This window comes from Moschus berezovskii, chromosome 3 (assembly GCF_049115385.1).
Source record: "Moschus berezovskii isolate FMDL1 chromosome 3, NW_MosBer_1.0, whole genome shotgun sequence".
Classification (NCBI taxonomy): domain Eukaryota; kingdom Metazoa; phylum Chordata; class Mammalia; order Artiodactyla; family Moschidae; genus Moschus; species Moschus berezovskii.
In genome coordinates, this window is record NC_142462.1 from 51,425,520 (window position 1) to 51,439,832 (window position 14,313).

Genomic DNA, 14,313 nt, shown 5'->3' on the forward strand with positions numbered 1-14,313 from the left:
AAAGCTCGTAAGCAGCTGAAAAGAATTTGAAACAAAATCATTTTGAATACATGTATTCTTTCCAAACTACCATCTACCTGACGTAGTACTAACCTGAAAGAAACGGGAGAGAAAAAGGGTAACAGGAATATATATTTTTATCTATTATAAATGAGCACTTGGTATGAAAGTAAGATAATCTAGAGATAAATTAACTCATCTTTGCTAATATTATTATTTAACCTCTTCATATAACTTCAACATGCAAATAATTTGACAGTCTCATTACTTGTTATTAGAAAACTGAAATAAATCTTTAGAATAGCTAAAATTTTAGTTGTCCCATATCAAAAGATGAGCTATAATCAATTCATGATTATGCTCACTGTTCTGGTATACTACTGAAAATGTATCTAAACTGAAAAGAATTTTTTATAGTATACCATTAAAAGACCACTGCCATACATATACAAAAGAATGACGAGAGAAGTTATTTTAAAAAAAAACTTAGTAATATTCAGATTTTTGTTGTTGTTTTAGTAACAGTAAGTAAAAGATAAGTATCCTTTCAAACAAAACGTGACATACAATACCTGCGGGTCCTTGGTGGTTTTGGAGGGGGAGAATCTTGTTTGTCATGATCTATGGAGCTGATCATATTTTCAGTGTTAACTTCATTCTGCCAAGAGGAAAAAAAACTTCATTAAGTTTAAGAGAAAAATAATTTTCCTTCCTCATGTTTCAGATAAACTTTTTTATTGGGCTTTTGAATTTTTAAAACAATGCTAACTTTGCTAAATAATAAAATAGGTATTATATCTTCTATATATAAGAATGAAAAGCCAAATTCAATGAAAAAAACTAATATATATAAAAAAGTCCACCTCCAGTTACTAAAAACGTCAATCATATACAGCAGCATTTCAACATACTTCAAATGCTCCTGCAAATAAACAGATGTTTCAAGAAAATGAAGATCAAAGATCTTTTTTTTTAAGGCATCACTACCACTAGATTTGTAACATGCAAATGTTGGGAGAGGGGAAACGACAAAGTAAGTCTTATGGCCTTCACCTTTCCTAAACTTCGAGACATATATTGCTACCTGCTGTTTTTAAACAGGTCCTGAAATGAACTTTAATCTTTCATTGCTCCACCATCCTTTTGTCAACATAGAATGCCTACTCCATTAGGGTACACAACCCGTATATCACTGCCTAACCAAATGGACCCAACAAAGGCAGGCAGAGCCTCCAGGGATATACTCGGTTCTTGCTGGTGACATGGACCAGTGAAGTCATTAAAAGGGATGATCCAGAGTTAGTACAGCTTTAGGTTGTATTTAGTTATGATTGTGAATAGAGATGTGAAATTATTATATAAAACATTGTCTTGAATTAGTTTATAGCTTCAGAAAGTACCTCATTTTTATATAGCTAGGCTGTTTTAATTCTGGGCCAGAAGACAAGAATGATTTTCACCCTTGCCTACATCTTAGATAATTTTAGAAAACAAACTAACATCTTTCTAGATACTATAATCAACTAAAAAGTTAAGTCACTCAGTTGCATCTGTCTCTTTGTGACCCTATGAACTATGTCAACTAAAAGCTCTGAAACTGTAGTTTGCTTCTTTTTTTAACTCAAACGAACCTCTTCCATGTCCATCATGGCATCTTCTTTATATAAGTTTCTTGCCAATGTCCTTTTTTACTAAGTACTCCCAACAAAAGGAATCAGACACTTAACTCTACAGCAAATTTTAGTGTACCCGTCTGCTAATATCAGATGCATTTGAAGTGTCTTACACATCTTACTGTGTATCTTTTAGATCCTCGACTATCACCAGAATTTAGACTCTGCATCATAAAGATTCCTCTAACATGGTAGTAATTCATTTGCTTATTATTTCTATTAAACAATCATACACCCAAAATAATAGTCATTAATATTTTTGTACCAAAATCTATATAAATATTCTAAGTAGGTTAAATAACTGTTTCTAATCTACAAAAACACAGCAATTTGTAATAATTAAAACATAAATAGCCTCATGTCATGTCAAGTCAGGTTTTGCTGCCTAATACCAAACACACAAACACACCAACCGTACGTTTTCAGCACATTTTCAATTTTAGAACTGCAGCATTGGAAAGGATACAAAAATGCAAAGGACATGGCCCCTTATATAACCATCCAACAAAAAAGTGAAAGGGTAGTAAATCATAAAGTGGTAAAATCTGTACACTGAAGCTAGGAAATCAGAAAAAGGAAATGTTATAGATGAGAATATTAAGGATATAGTTGGGAAAATATTAAGAAGTTGAAAATATGAATGTACCATGCAGAATGGCATTAAGGGGTGGATAAGACATTGACTCACTGGAAAAGACTCTGATTCTGGGAAAGGTTGGGGGTGGGAGGAGAAGGGGACGACAGAGAATGAGATGGCTGGATGGCATCACCGACTCTGTGGACATGAGTTTGAGTGAACTCCGGGAGTTGGTGATGGACAGGGAGGCCTGGCGTGCTGTGATTCATGGGGTCGTGGAGAGTCAGACACGACTGAGCGACTGAACTGAACTGAACTGAAGACATTGACAAGGAGAATAGAGGCACGAGGTATAGAACAGGTGGAACTGGAACAGGAAGAGAAAGTACGGGTATTTGCAGGCAAATGACTATGTGACAAGGGAAAGAAGGTGTCATTAAAGACTCCTTATTCTGGGTGAAAGAGTACCATTAACAAAAAGGGACAAAAGAGGAAAAGACCTTCTAGGGGAGGTCAGATTTTGAGCATGTTGAATTTCCAATAATTAAAGGAATCAATGTGGCAATGCAGAAATGCATCTCAAGAGAGCCACTGCCCACACTGCAAGAATGAAACCTCCTACTCACTGGACTTAAGAACAGAACAATGTTCTTGGATTCCTAGTTTTTACCTACAATAATGTTTGCTGTACTTTTTATCTTCTGAACCTCTTATATGTACACCTTTTGTCACCACATTTGTCCTAATGTTTACTGCTCTCTTTAGCTGTTTTTATTATCAGTTAAAACAGTCACCAACTTTTGAAGTTGAAAGGTATTTTAGAAATTAAAGAATCTACCATAGTTTAGGTTCTAGTGTGTTGTTTGTTTCAAGCAGAGATTACTAAAATTACTTTTTAAAAAACTTCTGACCACCTTCAGTCATTTCACTAAAGTTATTTTATGTAGTAATATTTCCACATAACAGAGCTGTAGCAAGGGCCACAAAAAGAAAACAATTAGAACCTAATAATCAAATACTTAAGGATGACACCACTCTTATGGCAGAAAGAGAAGAACTAAAGAGCCTCTTGATGAAAGTAAAAGAGGAAGTGAAAAAGCTGGCTTAAAACTCAACATTCAGAAAACTAAGATCATGGCATTCAGTCCCATTGTTTCATGGCAAATAGATGGGGAGACAGTGGAAACAGTGAGAAATTTATTTTTTGGGGCTCCAAAATCACTGCAGCCATGAAATTAAAAGACGCTTGCTCCTTGGAAGAAAAGCTATGACCAACACAGACAGCGTATTAAAAAGCAGAGATATTACTTTGCCAACAAAGGTCTGTCTAGTCAAGGCTATGGTTTTTCCAGTAAGTCATGTATGGGTGTGAGAGTTGGGTTATAAAGAAAGCTGAGCGCTGAACAATTGATGCTTTTGAACTGTGGTGTTGGAGAAGACTCTTGAGAGTCCCTTCGACTGCAAGGAGATCCAACCAGTTCATCCTAAAGGAAATCAGTCTTGAATATTCACTGGAAGGACTGATGCTGAAGCTGAAACTCCAATACTCTGGCCACCGGATGAGAAGAACCAACTCATTGGAAAAGACTCTGATGCTGGGAAAGATTGAAGGCAGGAGGAGAAGGGGATGACATAGGATGCGATGGTTGGATGTCATCACCGACTTGATGGACATAAGTTTGAGTAAACTCTGGGAGCTGGTGATGGACAGGGAGGCCTAGCGTCCATGGGGTCGCAAAGAGTTGGACATGACTGAGCAACTGAACTGAATTGAACTAAGGATGTATTATCAGTTGCAGGATAAAATAAATATTAAAACAAGCTGCTTAAAAAAACCCACACATTTAAGGAAAAAATTCAGAATTCGATAATATCACTCCCAAAATGATAAACATAACAACAATCATAACACAAATTAACAATAATTGTTAACGACATTGTAACAACAATGTTGTTACTCAATAATCCTAAAACCAAAAATTCTGGCATCAACTGATGGTAGTATCTTTTACATACAAGAAAAAAGGCATGTGTGCACACCTTAGAGATACTTGCTTACTGAGAGGTATTTCTATATCCCAAGTCCATGCTACTGAATTTGAAAATAAATTTTCTCTTTAGATATCCTACTCTTGGAAGTGATTTTAGTTGTAGTTATAAATATCTCTAACAAATACTATTTATTAAAGAGTCAAATTGTTGACTAGCATTTCAAACTAAAATCTCTACAAAAATAATTCCAGAACATAGAGCTTTAAGAGGTTTTTTTTAAAATTCATCAACTTCCATATTAAGTAGTTATAGAAATAATAAATGGAGATTTATGGTTATTTCTCAGAGCATAGGTTCAAAAACGTAAGTAATATATTTCAAATCATTTTACTCATCATACAATTCTAAGATAATTTCCCACGATTTTTTTAGATCCCACATTTCTCCGACTGGGATTTGTGGCTTCCAACCATATATAAACATGTTTAAAAAACAGGTCATTTATATTTTAAAGTACCTAGAAAACAAGATTTCTTAAGAGGAAAACATTAAAAAATTATCTAAAATGATAAGCTATCTTATCTTCTATCCACTTGTCTTTCCACTTTTTTATCCATTCATCCACTGAAAAATACAGTTCCAGACATTATGGTACACAACCTTTGGCAAAGCTATCAAATACAGCTTTCTTAGAATGGATTCTATAGAAAATTGTTTTTCACTCTTGCAAAATAGGAAAACCCACCTTGTTGGCAAATTCAGCAGTCACCCTGTCAGCTTTAACAGAAGTTAAAGTTGCAAGCATGTTGTATGTGTCTCCTATATAACCAGGCAATGAGATAAGAGACTAGGACTGAAATAACTACTATTTGGAATTGTATGGTACTTCACCTAATCTCATATAATGTATGATTTTTCTTGTATTCCTTGGGGATTTATAAACCTTTGAGCTACTAGGCAGAAACTATAACAAAATTATACTTGTGACGTTCAGGCTAGTAAAAAGGAATTTTAATTTTAGGAATAAAATGTAAAGAAAAATCAGGTAATGAGAAAAAGATGAAAATAATGCAATATTTATCACATATTTTTTGGAGATAACTTAAATACAGTTAAAAGTTTTAAAAAATACAACACTGAACACTGAATTTTTTTTTTTTCCCCTAGCAAAGGCAACAAAAGCAAATTTAAGCAAGTGGGATTATATCAAACTAAAAAGCTTCTACATAGCAAAGCAAACAATCAGGAGAATGAAAAGGCGACCTACCAAATGGGAAACAATATTTGCAAACCATGTATCTGATGAGGGGTTAATACCTAAAAAAATTTAAGGAACTTACATAACACTGTAGGAAAAAAAAAAAAACCATGACAAACAAGTCAATTAAAAAATAGGCAGAAGATTTGAAAAGATATTTTTTCCAAAGAAGACACAAGGATGGCCAACAGGTATGTGAAAAGGTGCTCAACATCACTGATCTTAAGGAAGATGAAAATCAAAACCATACTGAGACTTCATACCTGTCAAAATGGCAATTATCAAAAAGACAAGGAAAAAACTAAAGGGAACCTTTGTGTATTGTTGGTGGGAATACAAACTGATACAGCCATTATACAAAACAGCACAGAGGTTCCTCAAAAAATTAAGAATAGAACTACCATATGATCCAGCAATTCTACTTCTGTATATTTATCTGAAGAAAACAAAACAGTAATTTGAAGATACACACATACACACACACAAATGGAATATCATTTGGTCTTAAAAAAGAATGAAATCTTGCCATTTGCAACAACATGAATGGAACTTGAGGGCATTATATCAAGTGAATTAAGTCAGAGAAAAGACAAATACCGTATGATCTCATATGTGGAAAAAGAAAACAAAAAACCAAACCCAAAGATACAGAACACAGATTGGTGCTTTAAAGAGGTGGTGTCAGTGGTAGACCCAAAGTGAGTGAAACAGGGTCAAAATTTGCAAATTTCCACTTATAAGTAAGTCATGGGATATAATATACAGTTTGGTGACTATAATTAATGATACTGTATTTTATATTTGAAGGTTCCTAAGAGTAAATGGGCTTCCCAGGTGGTGCCAGTAGTAAAGTATCTGCCTGCCAGTGCAGCAGACATAAGAGACATGGGTTCAGTCCCTGGGACAGAAAGATCCTCTGAAGAAGGGCATGGCAAGCCACTCCAGTATTCTTGCTTGGAGAATCCCATGGATAGAGGAGCCTGGCAGGCTACAGTCCAAAGGGTCACACAGAGTCAGACATGACTAAAAGGACTTAGCACATAAGAGAATAAATATTAACAGTTCTAACCACAAGAAAAAAATTCTGTTAAGTATGTATGATGAGGGATATTAACTAGACTTATTATAGTGATAATTCACAATATATGCAAATGTTGAATCACAATGGTGTATACCTGAGAGTAATGTTACATGTTAATTATATCTCAACAAAAATTAATGTAAATAATTTCTATACATTAACAATATTTTTGTTTCTAGGAATAAGGAAATGGTATAACTCTGAAATACAAAAACTTTTAACTTTGAAATTAATATTGCATTTACGGAGAAAAACAAAAATATTTTTCAAATAAAATTTAAAGAAAAATGTAGCCTACTTAGTTTCTGTACATTTAAAGGAGTCTCAAGTTAGGTAAAATTATACACAGTAATATACAGACATTCTATTCTATACTATAAAATATTTGGCTATGTTGAGCACAGGCTAAAACAGGCTTAAATTAAACTAAAGAGAAAACAGATGTGATAATACATGAGGCATAGTTGCACAATGATTCCTTTGTTGATGAAGGAAATAAGAATGAGGTCACATATATGAATCTTAAAAATCTGAAACTATCACATGTTTAATAAAGGAAATACACTATCCCCCAAATCCACAGGTCAATATTAGATTACTTAACATACTGAGGTAATATGCATTTGGTTAACAAATCTCTCATTTATAACACCAAGATATTTCAAACAAATAGTCTCAGAAATTGCCAAAACCACATAAAAGGGGGAAAAAAATTAAAACAGAGGTTATAAATGTTGCCACTAATATCTTCATTTTACTTAAGTTATTGGAACTAAATGGGTTTATCAAGTGACAGTTAACTTAGGTTCAATAATAAAGACGTAGAGAAATTTATCCAAAAAAAACTCCAAAAAATAGCCCAATACCTTCAAGGATAGAATGATTATAGAGGAAGTAAGAGGAGTACTTTTTAAAAAGGCAGAAAGAGAGCACTGTGAGAAAACAGTACTTTTGTCAAAAAAATAGCCAATAAAATCTTTTAACAGTAAAATGACAAAGAACTAAAGCCCCAAAGGGACATAATCATGGTCCTATAATTCTCCTTAATTAAAAAGCACATACAAAGTAATGACAAAACTGTATATCATGATGACCAAAAACAAAATAAAATTCATGTAGAATCAACTTAGAATTACTTTGGTTGGATGGAAGGGGAAACAAAAATGCAGTTAATTTGTTAAAAGTAATCTATACTTTAAATGATACTGAATTATATAATTTTTAAGATCTAAATTCATAACTATATTTAGAATATTATTTAACTTTTATTAGAGTCATTATTCATCACAGTAGAGATTGAAATAGGGCGACGAAAAGGAATTTAAAAATAACAAAACTAATAGCTAACAGATATTTATTATTAGATAAAACACAAGATGAAAATTAAAAAGCTAAATATCACATCTTGGTAAAAAGTAAACTTTCTAAAATTAATAGGCAAAGAACACCTACCACTCCATCAGTAATTTTCTGGGTGCCATGAATTTCATATAGTTGTAGTTGTTTTTCAAACAGTTGGGCGATAGCTCTATGAACAAGCTCATATTGCTCCTATTAAGGAGATGAAGTGATAAACAAGGGAAAAGACGTTAAAAAATGAAGGCAATTATAAAAATACACTTCATAAAGTAAAACAGAAAAACATACCTTAGTTTGTACTGCAGAATGCCTCTGTGTTCTCATTTCTTGTATTAAGTTAAAAACATTAAATTCTTCTGGTATTTTCTAAAACAAAAAAAATTTAATACATGAACTCTGGACAACCATTCAGAAAAACAGTGTAACAGTGTTCAACTTTTCATACAGACGTTACATATAGTTGGATAACTGAAAACATTTATTAAGCACTACCCATCATGTATCAGTGAAGTCTAGAGCCAAGAACTAATCTTGACTCTCAGCAGTCAAGTTAGTGAGCCAGATACGTAGACAAATAAATGTTCAGCCAACATTTATCTTTATGGTTGCAGTACAGTTGTAGTAAATATGCTGTGACCAACTCTGATTGGTATGTGAGTGAAAAATGAAAGAAATATACACAAACATGGCAGATAGAATGTATAATCTATTTGGGGAATAGAGAAGCTTGATGTGTATAAAACTGACTAAAAGACTGAAAGAAGGAGAGCTATTCAGAAGAGAAAAGATAAGGCTACTTGGCATCAGAATACAAACATGGTAAAGAGTTTGAATTCATTCTGTAGGCTAGAGTTTTCTTGGCTGTCTCTATAAGGACCAGTTAAGAGAGCTACATCTCTGGAGACTGATTCTGAATCCTACAGAATTAGTTTCTACACCTGGTATTTTAACTACTACAATAGTCAACCATGACATGAGCAGATCTGATATTCGGGTAACTTGTAGCAGGGAAAATAACAGAGTGAAAAGGGGAGAAACTGGTGGAGGTTTACTGAAGCATTCCAAAAAAAAAGAAAGAAAAGTAGAAACAGATTTGCGGCATATTGCTGAGGCAGAATTATTAGAACCTGGTCATTAGCAAGAATATTTTGGAGAGATAAAGAAGATAGAAAAGTTAAACATGATCTCTAGGTTCACTGCTTAGGAGTCTTGACAAAATATTTTTATATCAATTCCTAACCTAAGGCTTAAGATTATATTTGTTATGTCAAACTCAATCAAATGGGGACTATATTCAAGATACACAACCCTTCTGAAATGATAAGATGTTTGTCTGCTTGTATTCATCCAAATGCTTCCCATCCCGATTTTAATCCCTGATTTTTATGTTAAAATGTGTTATAAAGCCACTTGAATTTTGTTCACTTAAAAATTTTTATGAGAGTATCAGGAAATGATTAGAATGGGGGAATACAAAAATAAAATTTAGCAGCAGGCTTTTTGAAAAACTACTGAAAATTTAAATATTCCTCATGCAAAAGTACAAAATGGAAAAGCAGAGGGGAAAAAAGGAAAATGAATAAAAGGAAGAAGGAAAAGAAAATAATATTTTATTGTTCATATTTTATATGACAGATTGACATATTCATAGAACTATAAAGCTATGAAGAATAAAACTTCTTCCTAATTCATAGAAAATGAATGTACTATAGAACCAGCAAATAAACCAAATCTACATATAATGAGACTTATGCTTTTTAAATCTGTAATGAAGGCTATTTCTTTATATCCTCCATGGTATCAAAACCAATTTCTTGGAAATAGAACTAGTAGCAACAATAATAACAAGGATAATAATAAAAATTAACAGTAAATGGAACACTTGCTACCTGCCACACACAGTAGTGATGAACTTTACAAGTTTCTTAAGAACTTGTTTAATTCTTCAATTATTAACGTTATGATTCCCACTTTCAAATAAAGAAATTATGGTACAATGAGATCAAGTAATTCGACCAAGATCCCACAACTAGTAAATGACAGAGCTAAGAATTTTAACATGGGAGGTCTAGCTCCAGTCAGCATTCTTAACCACTATACTATATAATGTTTCCATTTAGACATAAATATTCACTGAATTGATTATATTTATACACAGATGAATATACAAGGCAACAGGGGTGCAGTATTTGGAAAAGTCAATGCAGAGTGTACATGACTAATGTAGGTATAAATTCATCCAGAAAAAATGAGTGACAATGTTTATTTTGCTGCCCAGTGTATTACCTCAAGCTAATATGCATCATTTATACCCTTCATTGCCTTTATCTCTTACATAGCAAAGCTACTTCTAAAACAGTAGTAACATGTATAACAAAACGTATGGTATAATTTACTGCAATTAGTCATAAGTTTAAAAATCATAACAGATGAATTAGATATAACGCTATATAAAAATTATTCTTACCCCAGCTTTTAGTAAATTCCATGTATAATCTATGGCACAAATGGCACCTGTTCGTCCACAGCCTGCACTATGGATATAAAATTTGAAAAAACAATTTGATTTTTGTAATAAAAGAACTATAAGATAAACGTGGATGGATATGTTAATACTCAGAATCAAAAAATCATTTAAGAAAGCTGATAAAATTCTATTTGTTTAGTAAGTAAACTACAACTTAAGATGTGTGCAGGGCAAACATTCTTAACATTATGATTTATATATTGTTTTCCTTTAATTTAAGGAACTTTCAAGAGTAATGCCTAGAAGCCTTTACTTTGAAAGTCCGTCTACCTCGTGAAACCTTGTCTAGCTAACAAAACACCTTGCAGAGATAAATTTATACTATGTTCTAGATATCTCTGTTAGAGGAAGAAATCTACATCATTTCAATCTGCAAAAAAGGTACAGGAAAGATGAAGATTAACAAGCCCTAGAAACTGGTTTGAACATGAGCAGTGATTACACTAAAGAAAGAAAAGGCCATTAATGCTTTCTAATCTCTTGAAGAACAGAACCTAAAGAATGTAAAGTAAAATATCAAAGTTAGTTATTTTAAAACATGACAGAAATACTTTAAAGCAACTGGTTTTCAGCTTTTCAGCTGCTGCTGCGTCACTTCAGTCGTGTCCGACTCTGTGTGACCCCATAGACGGAAGCCCACCAGGCTCCCCCGTCCCTGGGATTCTCCAGGCAAGAACACTGGAGTGGGTTGCCATTTCCTTCTCCAATGTGTGAAAGTGAAAAGTGAAAGTGAAGTCGCTCAGTCACGTCTGACTCGTAGCGACCCCACAGACTGCAGCCTACCAGGCTGCTCCGTCCATGGGCTTTTCTAGGCAAGAGTACTGGAGTGGCTTGCCATTGCCTTCTCCGGGTTTTCAGCTAGAGGGAGGCAAATGCACATAAGGACTGGAAATCACTGTAAGTAAATAAAGATGTTATAGACATCTTTAATAATTTTAGGCAGAAAAAAATTTGGGCAGCACTTTAATATGTATTTTGAAACTTCTAGAAATATCAGTAATTTGTTAAACATGTAATCTAAGAATTCATGATACAGTACATTATAAGCAATTTAGTATGGTTTTTTAAAAAGTTCTTAACAATAGACATCAATAATATTAATTTTAAACCACTGATTTATTTATCAATTCCACACATTAAAACATTTCTAAAATTTTAGAGTTAAGAGTTACTAGAACTAAATGATATATATTTAAAACTTGGTAGTTAAAAGTGTGATATTACAAAGACAGAGACAACTATATCAATGAAACGCTACAGTTAACGTAATATTTTGGTTGTTCAAAAATATTAAATGATCAACTTTATTTTATTAAAAGAAAATCTTCACATCAAAATGGTTTATGACCTATATACACTGGCTGGACACTATGAATACAACAGGAAATAATTTCAGTTAACTTGTAAAAAAGTCAAGCCAAAGCAATTTCTTTATTTTATAATTCTACAATTAAACAGACCCTTCTCTTTTTAACCAGTTAACTACTTAGACTCAACTAATCACAGACAAACTGAAGAAAAATAATTTTAATTAAGCAGGTTGCTAACTGATTCCCACATCTACATCAACAGGTCACCTCTCTGGTTCATAAAGAAAAAGTAGCCCTTTCACTTCACTAATGAACAGGCATTAAAATCTGACCAACTGGCTAAGAAAACTATCTTTGGTGCTCCATCACCACTAATGTCCTTTTTTAACTTTTTATTTTTTACATTCTAGTCAATTAACAATGAGGTGACAGTTTCAGGTGGAAAGCAAAGAGACTCATGTATGCAATCTTCCCCAAACTCCCCTCCCATCCAGACTGCCACATAACATTGAGCAGAGTTCCCTGTGCTATAGAATAGGCCCCTGTTGGCTAACCATTTTTAATATAACTCCACTACTATCTTTTAACTATTGAATTAACCTGAGTTAATTAACCTCTGAGTTCGAAAATTTTCATTTACTTTTTATAACAAATGTGAATACAGGTATAAGTCACTTAAAAAATAAACTGCTATTTTATGAAATAAGTACTATGATTTTAAGTCTTTTGGAAGGATCTAATATAAAATGAAAAATTAAGAGGAGGAAAACTGCCTCAGGATTCAAATAGCTTTTACTATTTAGAAACCATATAATGACCAGTCTAATGAAATTCCAAACGTATGTTTCAAAATGCTATATATTACCCACATTATAATGCCATCTATACTGAAAAATATTTAATTAAATATTTAGAAAATTCTTTTGTACCTGCAATGAATACAAATAGGCACATCTTCATGTTCCTGGTATTTCCTCATTAAGCTTATCATGTCCAGAATAGAATCGAATGATGAAGGAACATCATGGTCTGGCCAGTTCACATAATGAAACTGATACAGCCTACGAGATTCCTTCAAGAATAACAGAAATTCAACCATATGAAAATACAGTTACAAATTTTAAACCATACAGAAAAGCTGCACATCTCACTTTGCTGCCATTTCTAAGATATGTATGTCATATTCAGCACTTTGTTAAAAAAAAAAATGATAGCATGCATTTATCACATACCTTTACTTAATCCTCCATGTAGTACGATGGGGAAGGTACTGTTAGTACTATCCTAATTTTATAGGTAAGGAAATTGAGACAGAATAACTTGTATAATGTTTCATAGCAAACGACAGTATGGGATCTGAAAGCAGGCGGTCTTACTTCCAAAACCTGCACTTTAACCAGTATACTATATAGTTAATCTACAGTGGTAAATGGATGAGCAATATACCATAAGCATTGTTTTAGAAAATCTATTACAGTTAGAAGGCTAGTAGACTATTTAAATGAAAAAGAAAATTAGAAATGAAAATTTCCGAACCCAAACCTACTCAAATTATGGTGCAGGCTGCCATCCATCTCCCTACCCTTTCAAGGGGTTTGTGAAATAGCTTTCACGCTATTTTAATAATAATGCTAAGGTGTTATTTGCCATTTCCACTCTCATTCTCATCAGTGTACAGCAGTCTTCTCAAGGCTACGTGACTTAGGATGATGTCATCACTTTGAGAGCTAATGGAATGTCTGCTTGTGTATTTTAAAAAAAAGTTTTAATTTCAAATATAGTAAATACTAAAAGATATAACCCACATAAACAAGAGTTCTTTGGAAACTTCAGTAATTTTTAAGAACCTGAAGAAAGGGTGTTCTAGGTATTAAGCAGAAAAAGCACTGCTTGGAATTCAGGCAAAACTGTATTCAAATTCTACTTCTGTCATTTACTGAGTAACTTTAAGTAAGTTACCTAACTTCTCAAAGACTCTGTCTTCATCAGTGGGCAATGGAGAAAACAGTATCTACCACTATACAAGTTAGGAGGACTGAACTGCCTGATATACTACTTAAATTCCATAAAGTACCTATCATTATTAGTACAGATTAAAAAATAGCAACCAAAGTGATAATAATTGAGTCAACTAAAGGGAAATGATTAGTCGGATCAGGGGTTGCAACTACTGGAACCATGTCTACTTATAATTGGGAAGGAATTAAGTATGTTTATAAATGCAGTGGTTGGGGAAGAAATGGTAAGCTTTATGGCCACGCTTATTTACTTTAAAGTGACTTAAATTTAAGACTGAGGAAGAATTGACACGCATTCTCTCATATCCGTCAGATTTTTGATCCCTTCCTGAAAATTTTTCATTTTATATACTTTCATTGAAGTCACAGGCCTCAAGTGGAAACAAGATATATCTAAATGAAGACTTAGCTTTTTTTTTTTTTTTAATTTTTGAATGCACTGTGTCTTCACTGCTGCACACAGGCTTTCTCTAGTTGTGGTGAATGGGGGCTACTCTTTGTTGTGGTTCAACAGCTTC

The 14,313-nt window shown here is 33.2% G+C and overlaps 1 protein-coding gene across 2 annotated transcripts in view; it reads right to left on the reverse strand.

Annotated features, from left to right (window-relative positions):
* Nucleotides 1-14,313, reverse strand: part of PTPN12 (protein tyrosine phosphatase non-receptor type 12) — a 91,202-nt gene that overhangs the window by 15,137 nt on the left and 61,752 nt on the right. For both annotated transcript variants that reach the window (XM_055420694.2, XM_088834041.1), the window contains exons 8-12: nt 12,707-12,849; nt 10,408-10,474; nt 8,229-8,306; nt 8,034-8,132; nt 573-658 (exon numbers count right to left, since the gene is read on the reverse strand). In XM_055420694.2, the coding sequence (XP_055276669.1) occupies nt 573-658; nt 8,034-8,132; nt 8,229-8,306; nt 10,408-10,474; nt 12,707-12,849 (473 nt within the window). The remainder of the gene's footprint in view (nt 1-572; nt 659-8,033; nt 8,133-8,228; nt 8,307-10,407; nt 10,475-12,706; nt 12,850-14,313) is intronic.